The sequence below is a fragment of the Geotrypetes seraphini genome, chromosome 3 (assembly GCF_902459505.1).
Source record: "Geotrypetes seraphini chromosome 3, aGeoSer1.1, whole genome shotgun sequence".
Lineage (NCBI taxonomy): Eukaryota > Metazoa > Chordata > Amphibia > Gymnophiona > Dermophiidae > Geotrypetes > Geotrypetes seraphini.
Window position 1 is genome coordinate 224,983,442 of NC_047086.1, and position 22,514 is coordinate 225,005,955.

Sequence of the window (22,514 nt, forward strand, 5' to 3'; positions counted from 1 at the left end):
GCAACTTCTTATGTTCCTGCTGCAGACATTCGGGGATGGGGGTGGCTTTGGGGATCCGGCAGGAAGGACTGGGCATCCCTCCTGTTGGGGGATGTCTTGGGGGTGGCGGCAGGAGGGACTGGGCATCCCACATCTAAAAGGTCTTGTTCTGGGCATTTGGGACTTAAAACAAATTTTTGGTCGAGAATGCAGTATAAAAATAGACATAGTGGCAGTCTGAGCGATTAAATGTCTGGACGTACAGGTAGACGATTTTCGGGGAAAAATAAAATTTGGGCGTACTTTTTGAGAATGGATCTTTTCCTGCTGTCGACTTTGGACGACTAGCGCCCTACGCCCAAATCGGACTTGGATGTTTCTTTCGATTATGCCCCTCCACGTGTTTTTATGCCTCTGTGATATACAAGCAGAAGGTTTTTCCTTTAACATTAGTTGATGCATCTGTTATGCCAATTTTGGCATGCTAGAAGATCTCCAGACATCCATACCTTAAGGATGGTCTTTTTGCAAATAAGTTGTCAGTCGCCCCCCACTCTGCATAGAGAACATCTCAAATTAAAAAAAACCAAAATCCTACTGTGGGATCCTCAAGCCAACAATTGTTCCAGGAATTGGACAATTGATTTCCAGAAAAGTCTACATTTGTACATTTCCAAAAAGCATAAAAAAAGGAATTTGGAGATTGAGCACATTTTTTGCAACATGGGTATCTGTGTCTCCCTTTTAAAAAAATTTGTTTTTGAGGAATGTAACAATGAATTATCCTAATTTGGCTTTCACGTAATTCTACGTTAACTACCAGAGTAGGGATTCTCAATATTAACTGGATGAGATCTCGAGAATTAGGTGATCTATGTAAATCTATACATGAATGGGCTGCCAAATCCTCCACATTTTTGGGAGGTGATAACTCTAAAAGAAAAAAGTTTATAAAGTTCAGATACTGATAGAATATCCTGACTGACTTTTGCCAAAAGTGTCCTAAATTTATGGTCATGTTTAGCTTGCAAAGCATCTGCCTCCAACATGACTGTGTAATGCCTAAATTGGTGGTAAGTAAAAAATCTAAATGAGTCAAGGCACCACCTCCTATCTCTTCCAGTGGTAGTAAATGACTGTTCATTTGTAACATATATTCAAGTTGTGTTAATCCTCTCCTTTCCAAATCCTGGAAGATCTTATTGTCTAAACCAGGCCAAAACATTGTGTTGTCCCTTATAGGCAAGAGATCTGACACCTTAGAATACATACCCCTTTATCAAGTGGTGTCTTGCCAAAGAGCCTGTAAGGGTGCACTGACGAAAAGCCATTGGGAACAACTTTGTACATACTTGCAGTAAAAAATGAAAAAAAAAAAAATTAAACTGCCATGAGTCAAACTAATCCCTCTCAATCTGCAATGGAGTGAAATCCTGTCTTTCTAGTAACCAGTCTCCCAAGTGATGAGACAGCAATGCTTGATTATATAGTATTTGTATAAATCAGGCAAACCTAACTCTCCCTTATTCCAAGGACAAAATAATATATATATATATATATATTTTTAATTCTTTATTCATTTTTACATATTACAACAAGTGTATCAGAAAAAAATCATTCGAACTTATAAAATACACTTGATTAACTTTCCTGTATCACTTTAAATATAACATTTAAACCTCCCTTTCCCATTTCAGTCAATCCCTATATTCTATAATATATTGAATATTATATACTATTCCTAGCATGTAAGACAATATCAGGTCAGAAAACCCTCCCTTCCCCTCCCTCCCTTTACAAAAGTTCCATCCCTAATACATCAAAAATATTTATATATTCTTATACATTATAGGATTTAATCAAATATTACCCACCCACATCTCATCATTTCAAATATTTTACTTTGGGAAAATGTTTATTACTCATTGCAAAAGTTTGTTAATGGTCCCCAAATTTTTTTGAAATTTACCAAAATATCCTCTCTGTGTTGCTAATGTGCGTTCCATTTTATATATATGACAAACAGAATTCCACCAAAAATTGTAGTTTAATCTGTCATAATTTTTCCAATTGAATGTAATCTGTTGAATGGCAGCTCCAGTCAAAATAAATAAAAGCTTGTTATTATTTGACGAAATCTGATTTTTTGCTCTCATTGACATGCCAAATAAAATAGTATCATATGTCAAGGCCACCAGATTTTCTAACATCCTATTTATTTGAGGCCAAATTGATTTCCAAAATAATAATATAAATGGACAATAGAATAAAATATGATTTAATGTCCCAGCCTCAAGATGACAGTGCCAACATCTATTAGACTTAGAGCTATCTTGTTTTTGTAAACAAACAGGGGTCCAAAAAGCTCTATGCATAAGAAAGAACCATGTTTGTCTCATAGATGTAGATACTGTACATCTCATCCTCCAAGACCAAATTCGTGGCCATTGAGACGCATTAATTTGATGCTTGATCTTAATGCTCCAAATGTCCAGACCAGTTTTTGGTTTTTTATTAACAAATCCAGATATTAATTTATACCACTGTGCGGCCTGGTGTCCCATGAAATCTACCTGAAAGCATAAGAATTCCAAGCTATATTGATTATTAAGAGTTTTCCATTCAGGGAACCCCGCCATAATGGCCTGCTTCAATTGCAACCATCTAAAACTTTGTGATTTGTTAAGACCAAATTTATGTTGCAACTGTGAAAACTCAAGCAGCTTACTATTAGTTAATATATCTTCCAATGTACGTATTCCTGCCATCATCCAATGCTTCCAGATGATTTTAAAACCACCAATTTTGATCTTGGGGTTTAGCCAAATCCTTTGATTTGTTGATTTATTTATCGGAATAGGAGTTAGACTATTTACATATAATAAAGTTTTCCATGTATCAACAAATATTCTATGATCTTTAGATAACCTTGGCATTTTGATACTAAGAACATGACCAAGTCGCAAATGAAACATGAGTCGCCATTCTAACCAGAACCAGTCTGGGATATTATCAATGGGCTCTGAGAGGACCCAATATATACCTTGATGCAAAATATAGGCTTGATGATACCTATAGAAATTAGGAAAATTTACCCCACCCTCCATAATTGGCTTTGTAAAGACACTAAAGCAATTCTAGGAATTTTACCCAGCCAAATAAATTTTGTTAGAATACTATTTAACTTTTTATAAAAAGACCCCTGGAAGAAAACTGGTAACATTCCCATTTGGTAACAAACCACGGGTAAAAGCATCATTTTAACAGTTTGTACTCTCCCCCACCAAGATAAATTCAGAGGATTCCATTGCTCACACATTTCTGTTACCTTCTGTAATAAACATTTTTCATTTATTTTCATTGTATCATCAACTGTATTTTTAATCCAAATTCCTAAATATTTTAGTCCATCTTCCTTTCATACAAAAGAAAATGCATCAAATAAACCTTTTGTACAGTGTACATTTAGTGGAATAACTTCTGATTTATTCCAATTTATCTTATAACCGGAAAACTTTCCAAATTTCACAATCAACTCAAGTAAGCATGGAATTGTTGTTTCTGGATTTCTCAAATAAAGCAAAATATCATCCGCATATGCAGATACTTTATATTCTCTATCTGAACACGGAATATCCTGTACCTCCTTCACATGTTGAATAGCTAATAACAAGGGTTCCAAAACAATATCAAAAAGCAAAGGAGATAAGGAACAACCTTGTCTAACCCCCCTCTGCAAATTAAAGCGTTCTGAAAAATTATTATTAATCTAAAGCCTAGCAGCAGGAGAGCTATACAATGTTTTATTATTTGTATAAATCTTGAATCTATACCAAACCATTCCATTGCTTGATACATGAATGTCCATTCTACTCGATCAAAGGCCTTCTCTGCATCCAAGGACACAGAAAAAGCCGGATCTTTCATGGCTTTTGTTAAATACAGCATATGAAACGCCAATCTAGTATTATTAGAAAAATGTCTTTGAGCAACGAATCCTGTTTGATGCATACCTATAATGAAAGGGAGAGCTTTAGTCAAGCGTAAAGCCAATGTCTTAGCTAAAAGTTTACCATCTACATTGATTAAAGAAATAGGCCTATACTTTGAAACCAAAGTGGGATCTTTATTTGGCTTTGGTAAAACTATAGTTAAAGATTCTACCATAGTGCCTGTAATACAACCCTTATTTAGTTGAGACTGATATAAATTTAATAAATAAGGCAATAGGGTATTTTGAAATGATTTATAAAACTCTACCGTATAACCATCCCCACCTGGAGCGGATCCAACTCTAAGGGACTTCAAAGCTGTTTGCAATTCTTTTAATGATATTGGCTCTTCCAATCTTCCTTTTATATGTTCAGGAATTTTAGGTTCCTCTAATAGTTTCAAAAACTCCAAACCATCTTTTTCTTTATTTAAATAAGTCTCAGAAGAATAAAGAGATTTATAAAATTTTAAAAATTGTTTTAAAATAGGTTCAATTTGAGTATACATATCACCATTCTCATCCTTGATGGCAATTTTTTTTGCTTTAAGATAATTTGCCAATATTCTTCCCGCCTTATTTGAGTTTCCATAATACAAAGTTTGTTGAGAAAATAAATCTTTCCTTACCAATTTAGACGAAATCTCATTATATTTACCTTTAGCTTTTGAAAGGTCCTGTTGCGTAGAATACTCCCATTTTCCTATTAATTTTGACTCTAAAACTTTAATTTCTTGCTCTAAATCAGAAAATTGTTTTTTGACCTGTTTCTTAAGATAAGCCGAATAAGAGATAATTTGACCTCTCATAGTTGCTTTAAAAGCGTCCCATAAAACTTCCATGGAGATTTCATCTGTGGCATTAATTTGGAAGTAATCTTTCATTTTTAATAGAAAATTTTCACAAAATATTGGATCAGCAAGCAATGTATTATCAAATCTCCATAAAGGTCTACTATTATCTTGATCAACAACTTTAAGTTCAATCCACACCCCACCATGATCTGACAAAATGATTGGATCTATGGCAGCTTGTGTTACCTGATGTACTAATTGATTTGAAACAAAAATATAATCTATTCTTGAGAAAGAATTATGAACATGGGAACAAAAAGAAAATTCCCGACCATCAAAATGAAGTAAACGCCAAATATCTTTCAAGTCACAAGATTGTACAAAATTATCTAATCCTAATGATTTTATAAATCTTCTGGGATTTTTATCCATCAAAGGATCCATGACAGCATTGAAGTTCCCAGCCACCACTAAATTAGAAGCAGCCAGTGGAAGAATCAGTTGTTGTAAAGTCTTAAAATATTCATTTTGGTTCGAATTAGGGGCATACACATTAAAAAGCGCTATAGTAGTATTTCCCATGCTCATTTCCACATGTACCCATCTTCCAAGAGGATCTGACACCTTTAATTTAAATGAAGCAGAGCATTTTCTATTCACTAATATAGCAACACCAGCCTTTTTCCCAATAGCCGAGAAGAAAAAACAATGTTTGACCCAGCCACCTTCCAATTTTTTAGATTCTATATTTGACAGGTGAGTCTCTTGGATGTAACAGAGATCCGCATTCTGTTGTTTTAAAAATAGCAATGCTTTTTTCTTTTTTATTGGATGGTTAAGACCATTAACATTTAAAGACAATATCTTAAGATCCATTATATGATAGCAAAACTTGTTTTCTCAAAAATCAACCTATGAGTAATGTGTAATAAATCCTTTTCCCAATAAATAAGATCTACTATATATCCCCATCCCCTTCCCAACCCCCCATTATATACTCCCTCCCTTCCCCTTCCCCTAATAATTACGAAAACTTGGAAACGCAAAGTGAGATCAGGTATAGAAAATCTCCCTATAAGCTATTATTTTATCTACAATTAGCGACTATAGTATTTTATACATATATGAAATTGAATCATACATAAACCTGACAAATTAACATATAACTCACCCAAATAATACTGATCAAGGTATCGTATGCAATAAATAAGAAAATACCCTTTTCTAAATATAAAATGCCTTACATAATCTATGAAATAAATTCATGTTCAATTTATATTTATATTCTTATAATAAATTATTATATAATTATTTCAAATTAATTGAATCATAAGGATTACTTAAACCCTTTTTAATTTAATTCTGACATATATTAGATCTTATTCTACTTCAATAATATAGCTTTTGCCTCAGAAATCCTTATTTTACAAAGCTTTGTACCCTAGCATAAAAGGAAATTATTCAATACCTTTAATCAGTCAGTTAGTTAATTATAACGAAGTTTATATCAGATTAACCATTACTAGATGATTAAGATAAATATTGTATGAACTTAGTATCAAGAATCCATATATGATTAATCAAACCAAACTAAGTGTGTTATTATATCTAAATCGGCACATAGAGCCATATCTTACTGACTTATATCGCATTGTTAAAGGGGTTAAAAATCATAACACCATACCAAATTTAATTATCTCCCTCATCCAATTTAACCCCCATTATAAACAAATTAATGGTACCACTTAATAACAAAGTAATTGTGTTGTTATAACAGGACTGTGCGCATGTCATTGCGGCCTGTAAGAATTCCGCGTAGCGCTGAAGAGTTGAAAAACATGGCAGCACACGAAAATTAAATCATTGCACACTCAATATAACTTAACTTCATAAGTGTGTCCAACTTTTAAAGATCCATCCATACCACTATAACTTTATATTAATCTTTAGAACTAAAACCTTTAAACTATAAAGTCCGTTCTTCAATCTTCTGTCTTCAGTGAATCAGAATTCTCATCTCAGTCTGTTCATAAAAGACACGCCTCCTTCCTTCGATCCATGACTCATTCCCACCAATCAGTTATCAGCTCGTATTTAACCTCCAATTCAACCAAATCATGCTCTCCAAAAATAAACTTACTTCCATTCAGAAAGTAACAGGCTCAACACAGTTAACTGTTATTTAACCACATCAAAGCAATAAAACAACTTCACATCGGAGCTTCTTTCCTTCAAACCTAGCACCGTACTCAGTAACCTGTTTGAACAAAGCAAAGCAGTGGGAGATATAAATTCCCTATCAAACATCTATCGTAACCAGTCAGGTTACTTCTCCATCCACTCCAGCTTGCTCGTGCCAAGATTCAAATATCATCCATTTTCAAATGAAGTCAACGTTCCATGAACACTGTCAGTTTCTTCTCTTCTTCTCTTTCACTAGAACTCCATCTTATACTCCGTTTGACTCAAATTTCCAAATAATAAAGGAAATAACAAATCACCATTTACTAAAAGATGAACTAAATAAATTAGCTCCAAAAAATAAAAATAGCAATTATGAAGACGTTGGTTGCTCGCATTTCTCCAGGTACTCCCGCAGTTTCCCCGGCTCGGCAAAATTCAAAGTTTTGTTGGCATGTGTGACCCTCATTACCGCAGGGTACATCAAACCATATCGAGCCCCCAACGCTCTCAATTGTGGACGTAAATCCAGCATTTGTTTTCTTTTCATTGCCGTAGCCCTAGCAAAGTCAGGCACTATGTGAATTCTTGTGTCCTGGCATTTTAAATTTTTATTCTCTTTTGCTAGCTGACAAATTTCTACCACATGTTGATATCTTAATACTTTGAAGATTAGAGTCCTAGGTCCTTTTTGATTATTTGTTTTCTGCCCAGGAATCCTGTGGGCTCTCTCGATTTCCAGCGGTATTATTGACTTTATCGGTAGTATCTTTGGCAGGAACCGTTCAAGAAAAGAAATTGGATCATTCTTTTCTACTCCTTCTGGCATCCCTATAACTCTTAAATTATTTCTTCTTTCACGATTAAGACAATCCTCAAGATCTCTTTTTAACAAGTCCATCTCCTTCCTGTCAATTTTACTTTGCAGCAATTCCACTTCCATTTGCTCTGCCTTTTTTTCTAAAAGATTTAACTTACTATCTACCAAGTCCATTCTTTTAGTAAGACAAGCCACTTCTTCAATGACCACCTGCAGTTTTTTGACATTTTCTAAGACAATCTCTTTAATTTGTCTAAGTTCAGCTCCTATATTAATATCATCTTTTTCTTCCGTTGGCAGTGGAACTTTGGACGGAGTAGCTGGTTCTGGCTTTGATCTCTTATTACTACTTGATCCCGATCCTCCTCCCATTAAATCATTCTTATTTTGTTTACTGGAAGCCATTGTCAGATGAGTTTGACTCTTTTAAATTTTCAGTAACTAAAAATTGTAGCTTATCTTCATTAATATCAGCCTGTCTGACCAGAGCTATTGCTATCCCAACAAAATGTACATTATCCTAGGACAAGCAGGCAGCATATTCTCACATGTGGGCAACGATACCGACGGAACCCCGGTACGGACACTTCAAAAGTGCATCGCCACTTTAAGACTTGAAAAAGTTTGCGATAGCCCGCACCACCCATGTGTGAGTGCCTTCCCGCCTGACATAGGCATGCGGTCCCTCAGTTTCTTCGTTTCCACGGAGCTAAGAAGTCGCGTGTTCAACAGCTGTTGAATTCTTTTTGCTTGCCTTCCCGCTCTTGTGGTTTTTTCTGACTTCAGTCAGTCTTCTCTTTCTTTTTTATTTTTTTTCATTAAAAAGTAAAAAATACCCAAACAAACCCACCCTTCGTTTTTTTTTATTTTTTCTGTTATGGGTTTTGGGCCGGCGAGGCCTTCCTTCTTACCTCAGCCATTGAGTTTAATTTTGCTGAGTCGGTGTTCCCGTCCATGTCCCGCCCGTTAACGGGTTTCAAACGGTGTACTCACTGTGCTCGTACCATCTCTTTAACCAGACCCTCACAGTTGATGCCGCCAGTGTTTTGAGTCCTGAGCACCATGTTGAAGCCTGCACCCACTATTCTATGCTGCAGAAGCGGACTATTTGGATTCGGGTTATACAGCAACAAAAACTTTTCGGCGTCAGCATGAACCAAGAGTCTGCATTGACACCTGTGGTGTCCAAGCCACCAACACTGAAGACATCATCATCAACAGAGCCACCAGCTCTCACTCCGGGGTTGCATTACACCAGTGGTCTCAAACTCAAACCTTTTGTGGGGCCACATTTTGGATTTGTAGGTACTTGGAGGGCCGCAGAAAAAAATAGTTAATGTCTTATTAAAGAAATGACAATTTTGCATGAGGTTAAACTCTTTATAGTTTATAAAACTTTCCTTTAACAGTTTTACCTTATGCAAAATTGTCATTTCTTTAATAAGACATTAACTATTTTTTCTGCAGCCCTCCAAGTACTCTATTTTTTCTGCAGCACTCACATTTAAAGTTTAATATCTTTTCTTTCTCAAAACTGGCACATTTCTATTACTAAATTGAAAATAAAATCATTTTCCTACCTTTGTTTGGTAATTTCATCAGTCTCTGGTTGCACTTTATTCTTCTGACTGTGCATCCAATATTTCTTCTCTTCTTTCAGCCTCCTGTATGCTTCCTCTCCTCCAGACCTCATTCCCTCCCCCAACTTTTTCTTTCTTTTTCTATGTCTGTCTTTCTGATTCCTTGTCCCATTTTTTGCTTTGTTTCTGGCTCCTTGTCCCCCCCCCCCTTCTTTTTTTTTTCTTTCTGGCTCCCTGTCCCCACCCTTCTTTCTTTTTTCCTTTTGGCTCCCTGCCCCCCCCTTCTTTCTTTCTTCCTTCCTGCCCTCCCCCATGCCACTGCCGCCGGGGAATAGGCTGCTGCTGCTGCTGCTGCTGCCACCATCGGGAACAGGCCGAGATCTCCACGGGGCCGACCAACTCTCGCCGCCCGACGTCAATTCTAACGTCGGAAAGGACGTTCCGGGCAGCCAGGCAGCGATTGGCTAGCCAGAATGTCCTCTCAACGTCAGAATTGAGGTCGGGTGGCGAGAGAAGCAGGGAGATCAAAGAGCATGGTGCCGGCCTGTTCCCCGATGGCAGCGGTGAGAAGGGAAGGGAAGCAGTTGGGCACCCCTGCTCTAGACGAGCCGCGAGCCGCACTCTAGGAAGAACAGTGGAGAGTGACCAGTTGTGCAGACCGCCCCCCCTTGGTACGCCACTGGAGCAGCAGCGTGTATGGCCGGCTCATTCCATTCAAAGCCGCGGGTGGCGGCTCCTTGCAAGATCCGCGCCTGCGTCTGAAGCCTCTCTGATGTTGTGATGTCAGAGAGGCTTCCGATGCAGGAGTGAATAGCACAAGGAGCCGCCAACCCGCGGCTTTGAACGGAACGAACCGGCCAGACCCGCTGCTGCTCCAAAAGGAAGGGAATGATCCAGTCCAGACCATGGGCCGTAAATAAAACTTGGAGAGCCACATGTGGCCCGCGGGCCACGTGTTTGAGACCGCTGCATTACACCATTCCATTGGGTAAGCCAGCTAATAAGCCTTCCCCTTCTCAATCTGGGACGCAGGTCATCAAGGCATTGAGCCAAGTCATGCTGACCTTGCAGAAGTTCCGTAAGTACCCGATTTCCTTTATTGAGGAGTGCCTCTACATCGGCCTCTTCCTCGCCGGAATGGGTAGTTGCACGTGTGGTACCGGAATTCAAGCCTCTTGTACCGATGCTTTCCCTGAAGCACTGCTTCGGGAGGAGCTTGGGGAGCATTTTCAAATGCTACTCCTGACACTGATTCCTCCGGTGCCAATCCAACCTAAGCATGCATCCAGGACTATGGACACCGTCTCTATGCCACACAAGGAAGCATCCAGGCATCACACAGTGGCGTCGATGCATCATACAGAAAGGGAAGCATTGTGGGTGTTGAGCCTGCCAACTTCAACACTGACGTATCAACATCGATCCAAGCCCCGACACTCCTCAACCTCCAGGCATTCGGACACTAGTCCTATGAAGTCGGGGAAGATCTTTCACACAAACGTAAGCATGTAGAGACGTCGGCATCGGAACAACACCGTTCCAAGCGCAGTCCCTCTTCCATGCTCATGGAGTTGGATTTACAGGAAGACACTGATCAGGACCTCTCTTTCTCTGACTCTGACACAGAAGACTCTAAAGCTTCACGCTCTAGCAGGGGTTCACCACCGAGAACTTCTGCTCCCTCTGATAAACTTACTTTTTCGAAGTTTATTCGGCAGATGGGTCAGGATTTGTCCATCCAATTGGAGGCTGACTCAAAATATAGTAAAGAATATTTGGACACATTGGATTATGGCCAACTTCCCAAGGAGATGCTGAAGCTTCCTCTCCATGGTATCCTCAGGGAGACTTTTTTCAAAAATTTGAAATCTCCCCTTTCTGTTCCTGTTGCACCTCGCAAATTAGACTCTTTGTACAAAATCATTGCTTTGCCTGGCTTTGACAAGCCTCAGTTGTCCCACCAGTCTCTCCTTGTTGAGTCCACCCTTAAAAAGTCCACATCTTCCAATGTTTACGACTCAGTCCCTCCTGTTCAGGAGGGCTGAACCATGAACAAATTTAGCAAGAGACTATATCAGAATTCCATGCCTGCCAACAGAGCAGTAAATTACAATTTTCATTTCACCTGCTACCTGAAACATCTGGTTAAACAGTACCATGGATTCACTAAATATGTTCCGGCCCGGAAGAGAGTCTTTTTAGCGACTTACCAGCATGGTCCTCCAGGTATGCAAGTACACTTTCAAATTGACCTCTCGAGCCTCGTCCATGTCCGTGGTTATGCGCAGACTTGCATGGCTGCGAGTTTCGGAAAATGATGTTAATCATCAAGACAGGCTTGCCAACGTATCTTGTCTCGGTGATGAACTTCTTGGTGACTCAGCGAACACTGCCACTCAAAAACTGTCTGCTCATGAGACCAGTGGGATACCTTGATCAAACCCTAAGAAGTTTCCTTCTTCCAGACCCTTTAAGCCTGCTCCTTTCTACCAGCAGCGCTTTACGGCTAAAGCTTCAGCTCCAGCCTACCCTCCGCCTAAGAAACAATGACAGCTGCAGCATACACCTAAGGCTCAGCCCACTGCTCCCACCAAAGTGGCCCAGTCTTTTTGACCGTTTTCTGGAGAGCATAGCTACCATTCCATTGTCTCATCCTCTTCCACAGCCAATTGGAGGGTGGCTCCAACTTTACATCAATCATTGGGAACTTATCACCTCGGATCTTTGGGTCCTCAAAATCACCCAGGAGGGCTACTCTCTACACTTCACTGCTCTTCCACCGTTCCACTGTTTCCAATACCCAGCAGGCCTCTCTTCTCCTGCAGGAGATCCATTCCCTCTTCTCAATGCCATCGAAGAAGTTCCCATCAATCAACAGAACAGGGGGTCCTACTCCTGCTGTTTTCTAGTACCAAAAAGACAGGAGATCTCCGCCCCGTTCTAGATCTCAGAGCCCTAAACAAATTCCTAGTCAGAGAAAAATTTGCATGCTCTCTCTAGCCACTCTGTATCCCCTCCTGGCTCACAATGATTGGCTATACTGTCTCGATCTGAAGGAAGCCTACACTCATATTCCAGTTCACCAGGCTTCCAGGAAATATCTACGATTTTAAGTCGCTCGCCGCCACTATCAATACAGAGTCCTTCCCTTTGGTCTAGCATCCTCCCCAAGGGTCTTCACAAAATGCCTTGTGGTAGTAGCAGTGGCCTTGCGGTCTCAGGGTCTTCAGGTTTTTCCCCACCTGGATGATTGGCTAATCAAAGACCCCTCCTGCCACGATGTACTTGTAGCAACCAATCACATCATCTTGTTTCTCCAGCACTTGGGTTTCGAGATCAACTTCCCCAAGTCTCAACTTGTTCCTTCTCAATGCCTCCAATTTATAGGGGCTCTTCTCGACACTACTCAGATGGGAGCATTCCTTCCCCAGAATCTCCAGGATGCTCTAATTCAACTTTGTCATCAGGTGAACCAACTTCATTCCATTTCAGCCAGGCGCATGATGATTCTTCTCGGCCACATGGCCTCCACAGTACACGTAACACCTCTGGCGAGACTCCATCGAAGAACACCTCAATGGACCCTTGTTTCGCAGTGAACCCAAGTGACATATCCTCTCTCACAACACATCTCTGTGACATCATCTCTTCGATTGTCGCTACAGTGGTAGATGATCCAGAGACCTACTTTTCACATACCTGCTCACCACAAAGTGTTGACCCGGATGCATCCCCTTATGCCTGGGGAGCACATCTCAAGGGCCTTCAGATGCAGGGTCATTGGTCATCCAGGTAGAGGAAATTTCATATCAATCTGCTGGAGCTCAGGACGATTTATTATGCTCTCAAATCTTTCCAACATCTCATCCACGATCAAGTCCTCTTACTCCGCACAGACAATCAAGTTGCGATGTATTATATCAACAAGCAGGGGGGCACAGGATCTCTTCCCCTGTGCACGGAAGCTCAGAAGATTTGGTTCTAGGCTACTGTTCAGAATATTCTCTTCCACACAGTTTACATTCAGGGTGAACAGAATTGCCTAGCTGACAAACTCAGCAGAATCCTTCAGCCTCAGAAATGGACACCCATCTCTGCAGCTCTCCATCAGATATTTGCTCAGTGGGGCACTCCTCAAGTGGACTTGTCCGCGTCTCCCCACAACAACAAATTGCCCCAATTCTGCTCCAGACTCTACTCCCCTCACCTTCTGGAGGCAGATGCATTTCTTCTGGATTGGACACACAAGATTCTCTACGCGTTTTCACCTACTCCTCTCATTCTCAAGACTCTCTTCAAAGTCAGGCAGGAATCAGCCACCATGATCCTCGGCAGCCCTGGTTTTCCCTTCTACTTCAGCTCAGTACCAGGGAAACACTTCCTATGCCAATATTTCCATCTCTTCTTACGCAGAGTCAAGGTGCATTGCTACATCCCAACCTTCAGTCCCTATACCTGACAGCTTAGTTTCTCTCGGGCTGAATGCTGCTTATAATAATAATAATAACTTTATTTTTGTATACCGCATTACCATGGAAGTTCTATGCGGTTCAGCCACTGTAATTTATTTTGGAAGCCTCCAGTAAATCAGCCACTCAGCAATGTTATCAGCAGAAATAGACTCATTTCCCCTCCTGATGTCTTCTTCATCACTAAGATCCACAATCCATTTCAGTTTCACTGGTGCTGGATTCTCTTCTCCATTTGTCTGATTCTGGTCTCAAGTCTACATCTATCAGAGTCCTTCTCAGCGCTATTACAGCTTTTCACCATCCAGTGGAGGGTAAACCTCTCACTGCTCATCCCTTGGTCTCCAAATTAATGAAAGGACTTTTCAATGTGAAACCACCTCTCAAACCTCCTCTGGTAGTCTGGGACCTTAATGTTGTTCTTTCCAGGTTAATGAAGCCTCCATTTGAATCAATGTCAATGGCTCATCTCAAGTACCTGACCTGGAAAGTTGTTTTCCTCATTTCTCTCACTTTGGCAAGGAGAGTCAGTGAAGTGGCAGATCCACCATTCACTGTGTTCCACCATGACAAAGTAGTCCTGCGAGCACATCCAAAGTTTCTGCCGAAAGTTGTCACTGAATTTAATCTCAATCAGTCGATTGTCCTTCCAGTATTTTTTCCTAAGCCTCACTCTCACTCAGGAGAGGCGGCTCTCCATACACTGGACTGCAAACGAGCTTTGGCCTACTATCTCAACAGGACAAAGCCGCATAGATCATCTCCTCAGCTTTTCATCTCCTATGATCCTAACAAGTTGGGGCATCTTATTTCCAAGAGAACAATTTCCAACTGGTTGGCTTCCTTTATCTCGTTCTGTTATACTCAGGCTGGACTGCACCTGGAGAGTGAGGTCACAGTCCATAAAGTTAGAGCTATGGCAGCTTCCATAGCTTTCCTTAGATCCACTCCTATTGACGAAATCTGTAAAGCTGCCACCTGGTCCTCAGTTCATGCATTCACCTCACGTTACTGTCTGGAGTCTTTCTCCAGACAGGATGGGCACTTCGGCCAGTCTGTATTACAAAATTTATTTTCCTAAATGGCCAACACTCCGACCATCCCATTCTGGTTAGCTTGGAGGTCACCCACATGTGAGAATATGCTGCCTGCTTGTCCTGGGATAAAGCACAGTTACTTACCGTAACAGGTGTTATTCAGGGACTGCATGCAGATATTCTCATAACTCACCTCCCCTGGTTGGCTTCTTAGCTGGCTTTCTCAACTGAGGGACCACGCGCCTACGTCGGGCGGGATGGCACTCGCACATACGCGATGCAGGCTATCGCAAACTTTCTCAAGTCTTAAAATGGTGATGCATTTTTAAAGTATCCGTACTGGAGCTCTGTCGGTGACATCACCCACATGTGAGAATATGTGCCCTGGATAACACCTGTTACTGCAAGTAACTGTGCTTAAGAGCCGATTATAAAATTTTAAGGGGTAACATTTGTAAAAGGTATAGCCATTTGTAGGAATTGTCTCATTTTAAATAAATGGATTCTTCCATGCAAACCAAGGGGAAGATGCATCCAATCTGCCAGTGTCTCAGAGGTGGATTCAAGCAAACGAGTCAAATTTAATTGATATAGTTCGGAAGGGCATATGGATAACTGTATACCTAAATATATGAAAGAGTGTACTGTCCATAGAAACATAGAAAATGACGGCAGAAAAGGGCCTCGGCCCATCAGGTCTGCCCACTCTAATGACCCACCTCCCTAGCTTTACCCCCCCAAGAGATCCCACATGCCTATCCCATTTTTTTCTTAAAATCTGGCACGCTACTGGCCCCAATCACCTGCAGTGGAAGGTCATTCCAATAATTAACCACCCTTTCGGTGAAGAAATACTTCCTGGTATCACCATGAAATTTCCCACCCCTGATTTTCTGCAGATGCCCTCTTGTGGCCGTGGGCCCTTTAAGAAAGAAGATATCATCTTCCACCTCGATACGGCCCGTGATATATTTAAACGTCTCAATCATGTCTGCTCTCTCTCTCTACGTTCCTCAAGTGAGTTTAGCTGCAATTTACTCAGCCTTTCCTTATATGGGAGATCCTTGAGTCCCGAGACCATCCTGGTGGCCATTCGTTGAACCAACTCAACTCTCATCACATCCTTTAGGTAATGTGGCCTCCAGAATTGCACAAAATATTCCAGATGAGGTCTCACCATGGATCTGTACAATGGCATTATGACTTCAGGCTTCCAGCTGACGAAACTTCTGCGGATACAACCCAACATTTGTCTAGCCTTGGAAGAAGCCTTCTCCACTTGATTGGCAATTTTCATATCTTCACGTATGATCACTCCTGCACCTCAGCCACTACAAACATAAGAGCTACCATATTTTGACTTTGTAAGAAAAGATACACAGATGGGACATGCCTTCTCTGTTCATTAGTTTTGATGCGGAGAAGGCATTTGACCAAGTTTTGTCCATTCTATCATTCTCTCTGCAAGAAATTTCCCAACCCTATATGTCCTGTCTGTCCAAATTAGATAAGTACTACTGAGTAGGGTCCATCTATTGCAGGGGTAGGGAACTCCGGTCCTCGAGAGCCGTATTCCAGTCGGATTTTCAGGATTTCCCCAATGAATATGCATTGAAAGCAGTGCATGCAAATAGATCTCATGCATATTCATTATACTAAATTGTTTGCCAAAATCTTGGCATTTGGTTTAAATTCTACCTTCTCTGATAGAGGAATCACAGGTCAGACAAATCCCACCTGTGATTCTTCTATCAGAGAAGGTAGAATTTAAACCAAATGCCAAGATTTTGGCAAACAATTTAGTATAATTCAGTAGAGACTTATGGTGGTAAAAATTACAGTAGCTAATCTTTCAATCTATCATTTGAGCAATCTTCAGAGTCTCCAGTATTGTATTTGTTTGGATTATATAGTTAAGCATATTTAATAAAGAGAATCCAAATTTTCCTGCAAAATTTTATAAAATTCAGCTTGGAACCCATGTGGGCCTGGAACTTTTAAAGAGTGCTCTGTTGTATTGCTAAAGTAAGTTCTCTATCTGAAATAAGAGCATTAAGTAAAGATTGTTAATGAGAAATCAAATGGAAGTTTAAATTGGTCCATGGTATTGTAGTAACTTTGTGTTGAATACTTTATGCAAAACTCACTCAGTCCAAAAGCTGCTACCTATTTTTCTCAAAACTGCTGCTGATGGACGCCTTTAATCTATAAATTATGTTCAAAAAATTTTATATTACCTTCCAGGTTTTCACCTTCCCCCTCCTAATGTTTTTTTTTTCCATTTATGGTTCTCTTCTGTACCCTAAAAATATTGAATTGTAGTTCTGCCCTTTTTTTACCTAGAGTCTCGGTTGGTCTGTATGTTTGTTGGTCTTAACTATTGTTTTAAAAATTTTTAAGCATTATGTTAAAATAAATGTTTGGTTTTTTTTCTATGTTGTAACTCGCTTAGTAAAAATTAAATTAAGCGACTCAACAAATTAAAATAAAACTTGAAACTTGAGTGAGTTTTGGAAAAGTGCTCTTCAGTTTGTCTGTTCTTCAACCCTGCCCTGGGAATATATCTTCCTCATCTCTTCTCTCATCCTTTTCTCCCCATCCTCCCTGCTGTCATCTCTTTCCTTTCCCTTCCCCAGTCTCTCTTTTCACTGTTAACCCTCTTGAGTGGTCTCTTTTTTTCCCTTTATATGATCTTGACACCAAAGTCTTTCTTTTGCCCTTGAAGGTGAACAGTCCAGATTCTGATCGAAGAGACAAAAAAAGTGGGAATTACAAAAAAAGAAAACGCTCTCCCTCTCCTTCGCCAACCTCTGATGCCAAGAAAAAGAACAGCAAAAAGGGGTGAGAGGCAGACATCAGGTTCTTACCCAGAAATATTTTTCGCAGCCTGAGCATTCCTGTACCTTTTGGAAATTTTCTAGCACTGCTCTAGAGGGGAAGGGGAAATTTTGTATTGGTGGTTGATAGTTTTTGGACATTATGGGCAGAGCACAAGTTACTAATACAGGCATATTCTTACAGTCCTTCAACTCCATACACAAAATCCAAGCGTGGGCACCGTGAGGAGGAGCAGGAAGACCTAACCAAAGATATGGATGAGCCATCCCCAGTCCCAAATGTAGAGGAGGTCACGCTGCCCAAGACAGGTATCTCTCAACTCAGGGCACCACTGAACCTAGTCAAGTCAGTGCTTCTGATCTCCAGTTCGCTACAGTGCCTCCTGCTGGGAGAGCCTGGGACTTAAATACAGATATGGGTAAAGAGAAATCCTATAATTTCTTCTAACTTGGTGCCTTTCTTCCTGGTGATAGTAATTGTATTTTTTTTTTCCTTTTGGTACAGTAAACACGAAGAAGGATTCGGAGTCTGCACCGGTGAAGGGAGGCACCATGACAGATCTTGGTGAGACTTCTACTTCACTTTGGGCTATATTCACTAAACCTACTGATCCTGTAATGACGATCGCAAAACCAGTTTTACTAGTTTTGCAATCATTCCCTGACCCGATTCACTAAACTGCTGCCCAATCTGATCCTCCCATGCAAATTAGTAAAACCCCATGCAAAATAGCCAAGCAATTGATTCACTAACAATTGCTTGGCTATTTTGAATCGGGTTTTACTATCCTAAAACCCGACTTCTGCAGACCTGTCGGTAACTGTGTTACTGACAGGTCTGCCTAAGTTTTTTTTCATTTTTTTAAAAATGCCACTGATATTTTGCATGTATTACAGATGCAAAATATCTTACCAATAAAAAAAAAAAAAAAGAAAAAAAGCCTTCCGCCCCCGACAGTGCCCCCTCTCCCCAACCCAAAAAAATGGCAGGAGGGATGCCCATTCCCTCCTGCCAACAGACGCTCCCACCTCCCCTGCGTGTATATGGCAGGAGGAATGCTCACTCGCTGCTGCCATCGGCACCCCCCCATGCCAACCCCCCCCAACTTAGCTATGGCAGGAGGGATGCCAACTCCCTCCTGCCACCAGACACCTCCGCTGCCGACATTAAACTAATCCCCCTGTTGGAACCCCCCTCCGAACATGGCAGGAGGGATGCCAACTCCCTCTTGCTGTTGGAACTGGCCCGCCCCTCCCCCCTCAGTACCTGAAAGTTGGGAGTAGGAGGGGTGCTCAGTCCCTCCTGCTCCTCTAGGCTCCAGCGACGCAATCAGGGCCTTAGGCCCTGCCCCGGTGCATCATGTGATGCACGGGGAGTGGCCTAAGGCCCTGATTGGCTCAAGCGCCTCGGGCTCCTCCATTGGGAGGAAGTCCCTGATTGGCCACTGAGCGACTGAGTCAAGAGTTTGCATGCAAATGATTTGCACCTCCATGCAAATCATTTGCATGCAAAAAAGATAGTGAAACAATTGCTGTTTTAAAATCAGCCAGAAATCGGCTAACAGCAATTGAATCTTTAGTGAATCTGGGCCTTTGTCGGTTTCTAATTTTCATCTTACAACACCTAATCTGTAACATTCTGCTTTTCTTTACTTTACAGATGAACAGGAAGATGAGAGCGTGGAGACAACATGCAAGGTGAGAGACTGAAAACAGAGGAGAGGCATGGTAAAACACAGGGAAGGGAGCAGCATGGTCCAGGAATAGGAGAAATGGCACAACTGGGGGATAATTTTAGTCCAAGCCCTGCTTCCATGATGAACATTATAAAGTACGACTGAAAACGGTGGGAAGAAGGGATGGAAGGATTATCGGGGCTGTTATGTGGAAGAGTCTGTATTCAGAGGTACCGGAGTATTTTCTTGGTTGGAGGCACATTTTGGGATACGTGCTGTTGTCTCCTGAGATTTCCTCAGAACTGACATGAGGGCTTTATGCTTCTCTCAGGATGAGGAGGAGAGCTCTTCAGGAAGCAAAGGGGAGCAGGTGAAAAATGCAGACCTCCATGAAGACAACGTGACGGAGCAGACACACCACATCATCATTCCCAGTTATGCAGCATGGTTTGACTACAACAGGTAATGCAAGAGGTCTGGTGAGGTCATGAACCTCTCCTGTAAGCCACTTTTGGCTACAGGCTGCTTTTTCAATGTTACCCTCCCAACTGGGCTACCATCTGACCTGGGCCAACACCAAAGTAGTAAGGGGTTTCGGGCCCTGTTCTATGGTTTCTTGTCTTTATGATGCCCCTTTATGTCTTGTTTTGCAGTGTCCATGCTATAGAACGTAGAGCACTGCCAGAATTCTTCAATGGCAAGAACAAATCCAAGACTCCAGAAATGTAAGACGGTTTCACAGTGTGAGATGAAGTGCAGCAACCATTCATAACTAGCATACCCAAATCCATTTATAATCAAGTGTGCAAAAATATTGTACCGTCTTATGCACCCTGATAGACCATCACTTTCACACACTTAAACATGCAACATTGATATAGAGTATAACAGTCTGTTTGTGTGTGTCTATCTCTCTTTCAGTTAAACCTTCTTTTCTTTTGACCATGCAGTTACCTTGCATACCGTAACTTCATGATTGACACGTATCGGCTGAATCCACAGGAATACCTGACATCTACTGCATGCCGTCGCAACTTGGCTGGAGATGTCTGTGCCATTATGAGGTATGCAGCTAAGGTGCTCTGCATTCACCTCCTGTGTCAGCTCTGTATAGTCTCAGTACAGGAATGGTAGGAGATGCTTTTAGGTTAGGTCTGAGATTTATTGGCAGAACTGTGTGTGCCTTTTGATGCTGAAATAAGAGGGAATTACAGGGGAGGACTAAGGTGCACTGGCAAAACTGTATGTGTATGAGGGCTTTTGGTATTGGAATGGCAGGAGGTATTGTAGGACAGGACAAAGGTATATTGGTGGAGGGTTCCAGTACTGGACTAGTAGGAGGTGCTGCAGGACAGGATTGAGGTACATTAGTCATGATGTATGTGTGTGTGTGGGGGGGGGGGGTGGTCTTTTTGTATTGGAATAGTACAAGGGACCTGCAATACAGCACTGAGGTGTTTTGCCAGAGCTGTACTTGGAGGTCTCGGGAGTAACTGCAGGGCAGGGGGCTTTTTACTGGATGAGCAGGGTGATGCAGGGCAGGACTGTGGTACATTAGGACTACAAAAAATATTGTGTATAGTGATTACTAAACAGATAAATTTAAAATAAATCTCAAGAGAAAAGGTGGCCATGTTAGTCCACTCTTCAAAGTAATATATAGAAAATAAAAACATAAAGGAAAAAAATCGTACCTTTTTTATTGGACTACATTAAGTTAGTCCAATAAAAAAAGATATGATTAATTTTTTCTTTTATGTTTTTGTTTTATTTCCACATATTACCTTAAAGCAGTGTATCGCAAACTGTCTGCTGCGGCACGCTAGTGTGCCTCCTGAAATTTCAGGTGTGCCACGAGATGCTGGGGAGAAGGAGAGGCGCCGGCTGACTGCCTACAGGACGTGCATCTCGTGGCGAGAGGCATGTCCTGTAGGCAGTCAGGTGGCGCCAGTGCCTCTCCTTCTCTCCGTACATCTTCCCTGCCAGCACCCCCCACTGGCGGCTCAGGGCCCATCTGGAGGGCCTTTGTGTATGCGCAACGTCAATGTGATGATGTCACATGTGTGTGATCTCATCGCATTGACATCATACACTTCCGGGATGCCTCACGGCACGGCCACTACATTTAGTGTGCTGCGGCTCAACAGAGTTTGCGGGACGCTGCCTTAAAGTAAATCTCAAAGGTTTTATGGTGTAGTTTGTCTTTTGAGTCTGAGTGTAAGCCTCTTTTGTTTCTTTTTTCTCTCAGGGTTCATGCTTTCCTGGAGCAGTGGGGGCTCATCAATTATCAGGTGGATGCTGATAGCCGACCAACTCCCATGGGACCCCCACCGACTTCCCACTTCCATGTTCTGGCTGACACTCCCTCTGGGCTGGTACCACTACAACCCAAAACCCCTCAGGTATGTTCAGGTGCCTCAGCTGCAGGAGATACATAGTGATTTCAGGTAGCCTGAGTTGTCGAGAAACCCAAAGATGAATGAAGTTTCTGGTCTCTGAGCCCAAGACTTCCCTGTGTTTTTTTTGTTCTCAGCACTGCTGAGGGTGGATGTGATGCTGGATCCCATTATACTATATATGCTGAAAACTTAAACTCATACAAATCTCATTGAACTAACATCCAAGGTATAGTGTAGACAGAGAGGAGACAGTCAATAGACTGGCTTCCAGACTATACCAAAGGTCTATACCAAATAGAGAATGACACGGGGAAAAAATCTGTCCCCGTCACTGCCCCGTCCCCGGCCCACCGTCCCCTTCACCACCCCGTCACCGCCATTCCCTTCACTGCCCCGTCACCGCCATCCCCTTCACCGCCCTGTCACCGTCACTGCCATCCCATTCACCACCCCGTCACCGTCCCCGCAGCATCCATATAAGCCTCTCAGTACTGCAATATTTAGCTTATGCCTTCCTTATAAATCAAAGTTCGGGCTGCTGAACTAGAGAAAGAGATGTTCAGCTGGCAGGACTTTGTTTATAAATTTTTATCAACACAACTAATATACTACTTTATCCTAAAGCAAAAAAAAAAATAAATAAATAAATAAAATTTTTTTTACCTTTGTTGTCTGGTTTCTGCTTTCCTCATTTTCTCATTCAATTCCTTCCATCCACAGTGTGTGTTCTCTCTGTGTCTTCCATTTGCTC

At 41.4% G+C, this 22,514-nt stretch overlaps 1 protein-coding gene across 5 annotated transcripts in view; it reads left to right on the forward strand.

Annotated features, from left to right (window-relative positions):
• Positions 1 to 22,514, forward strand: part of SMARCC2 (SWI/SNF related, matrix associated, actin dependent regulator of chromatin subfamily c member 2) — a 151,407-nt gene that overhangs the window by 72,186 nt on the left and 56,707 nt on the right. For all 5 annotated transcript variants that reach the window (XM_033936942.1, XM_033936945.1, XM_033936947.1 and 2 more), the window contains exons 10-17: positions 17,577 to 17,692; positions 17,873 to 17,997; positions 18,194 to 18,253; positions 19,349 to 19,386; positions 19,696 to 19,826; positions 20,018 to 20,089; positions 20,315 to 20,428; positions 21,613 to 21,766. In XM_033936942.1, coding sequence (XP_033792833.1) covers positions 17,577 to 17,692; positions 17,873 to 17,997; positions 18,194 to 18,253; positions 19,349 to 19,386; positions 19,696 to 19,826; positions 20,018 to 20,089; positions 20,315 to 20,428; positions 21,613 to 21,766 — 810 coding nt within the window. The remainder of the gene's footprint in view (positions 1 to 17,576; positions 17,693 to 17,872; positions 17,998 to 18,193; positions 18,254 to 19,348; positions 19,387 to 19,695; positions 19,827 to 20,017; positions 20,090 to 20,314; positions 20,429 to 21,612; positions 21,767 to 22,514) is intronic.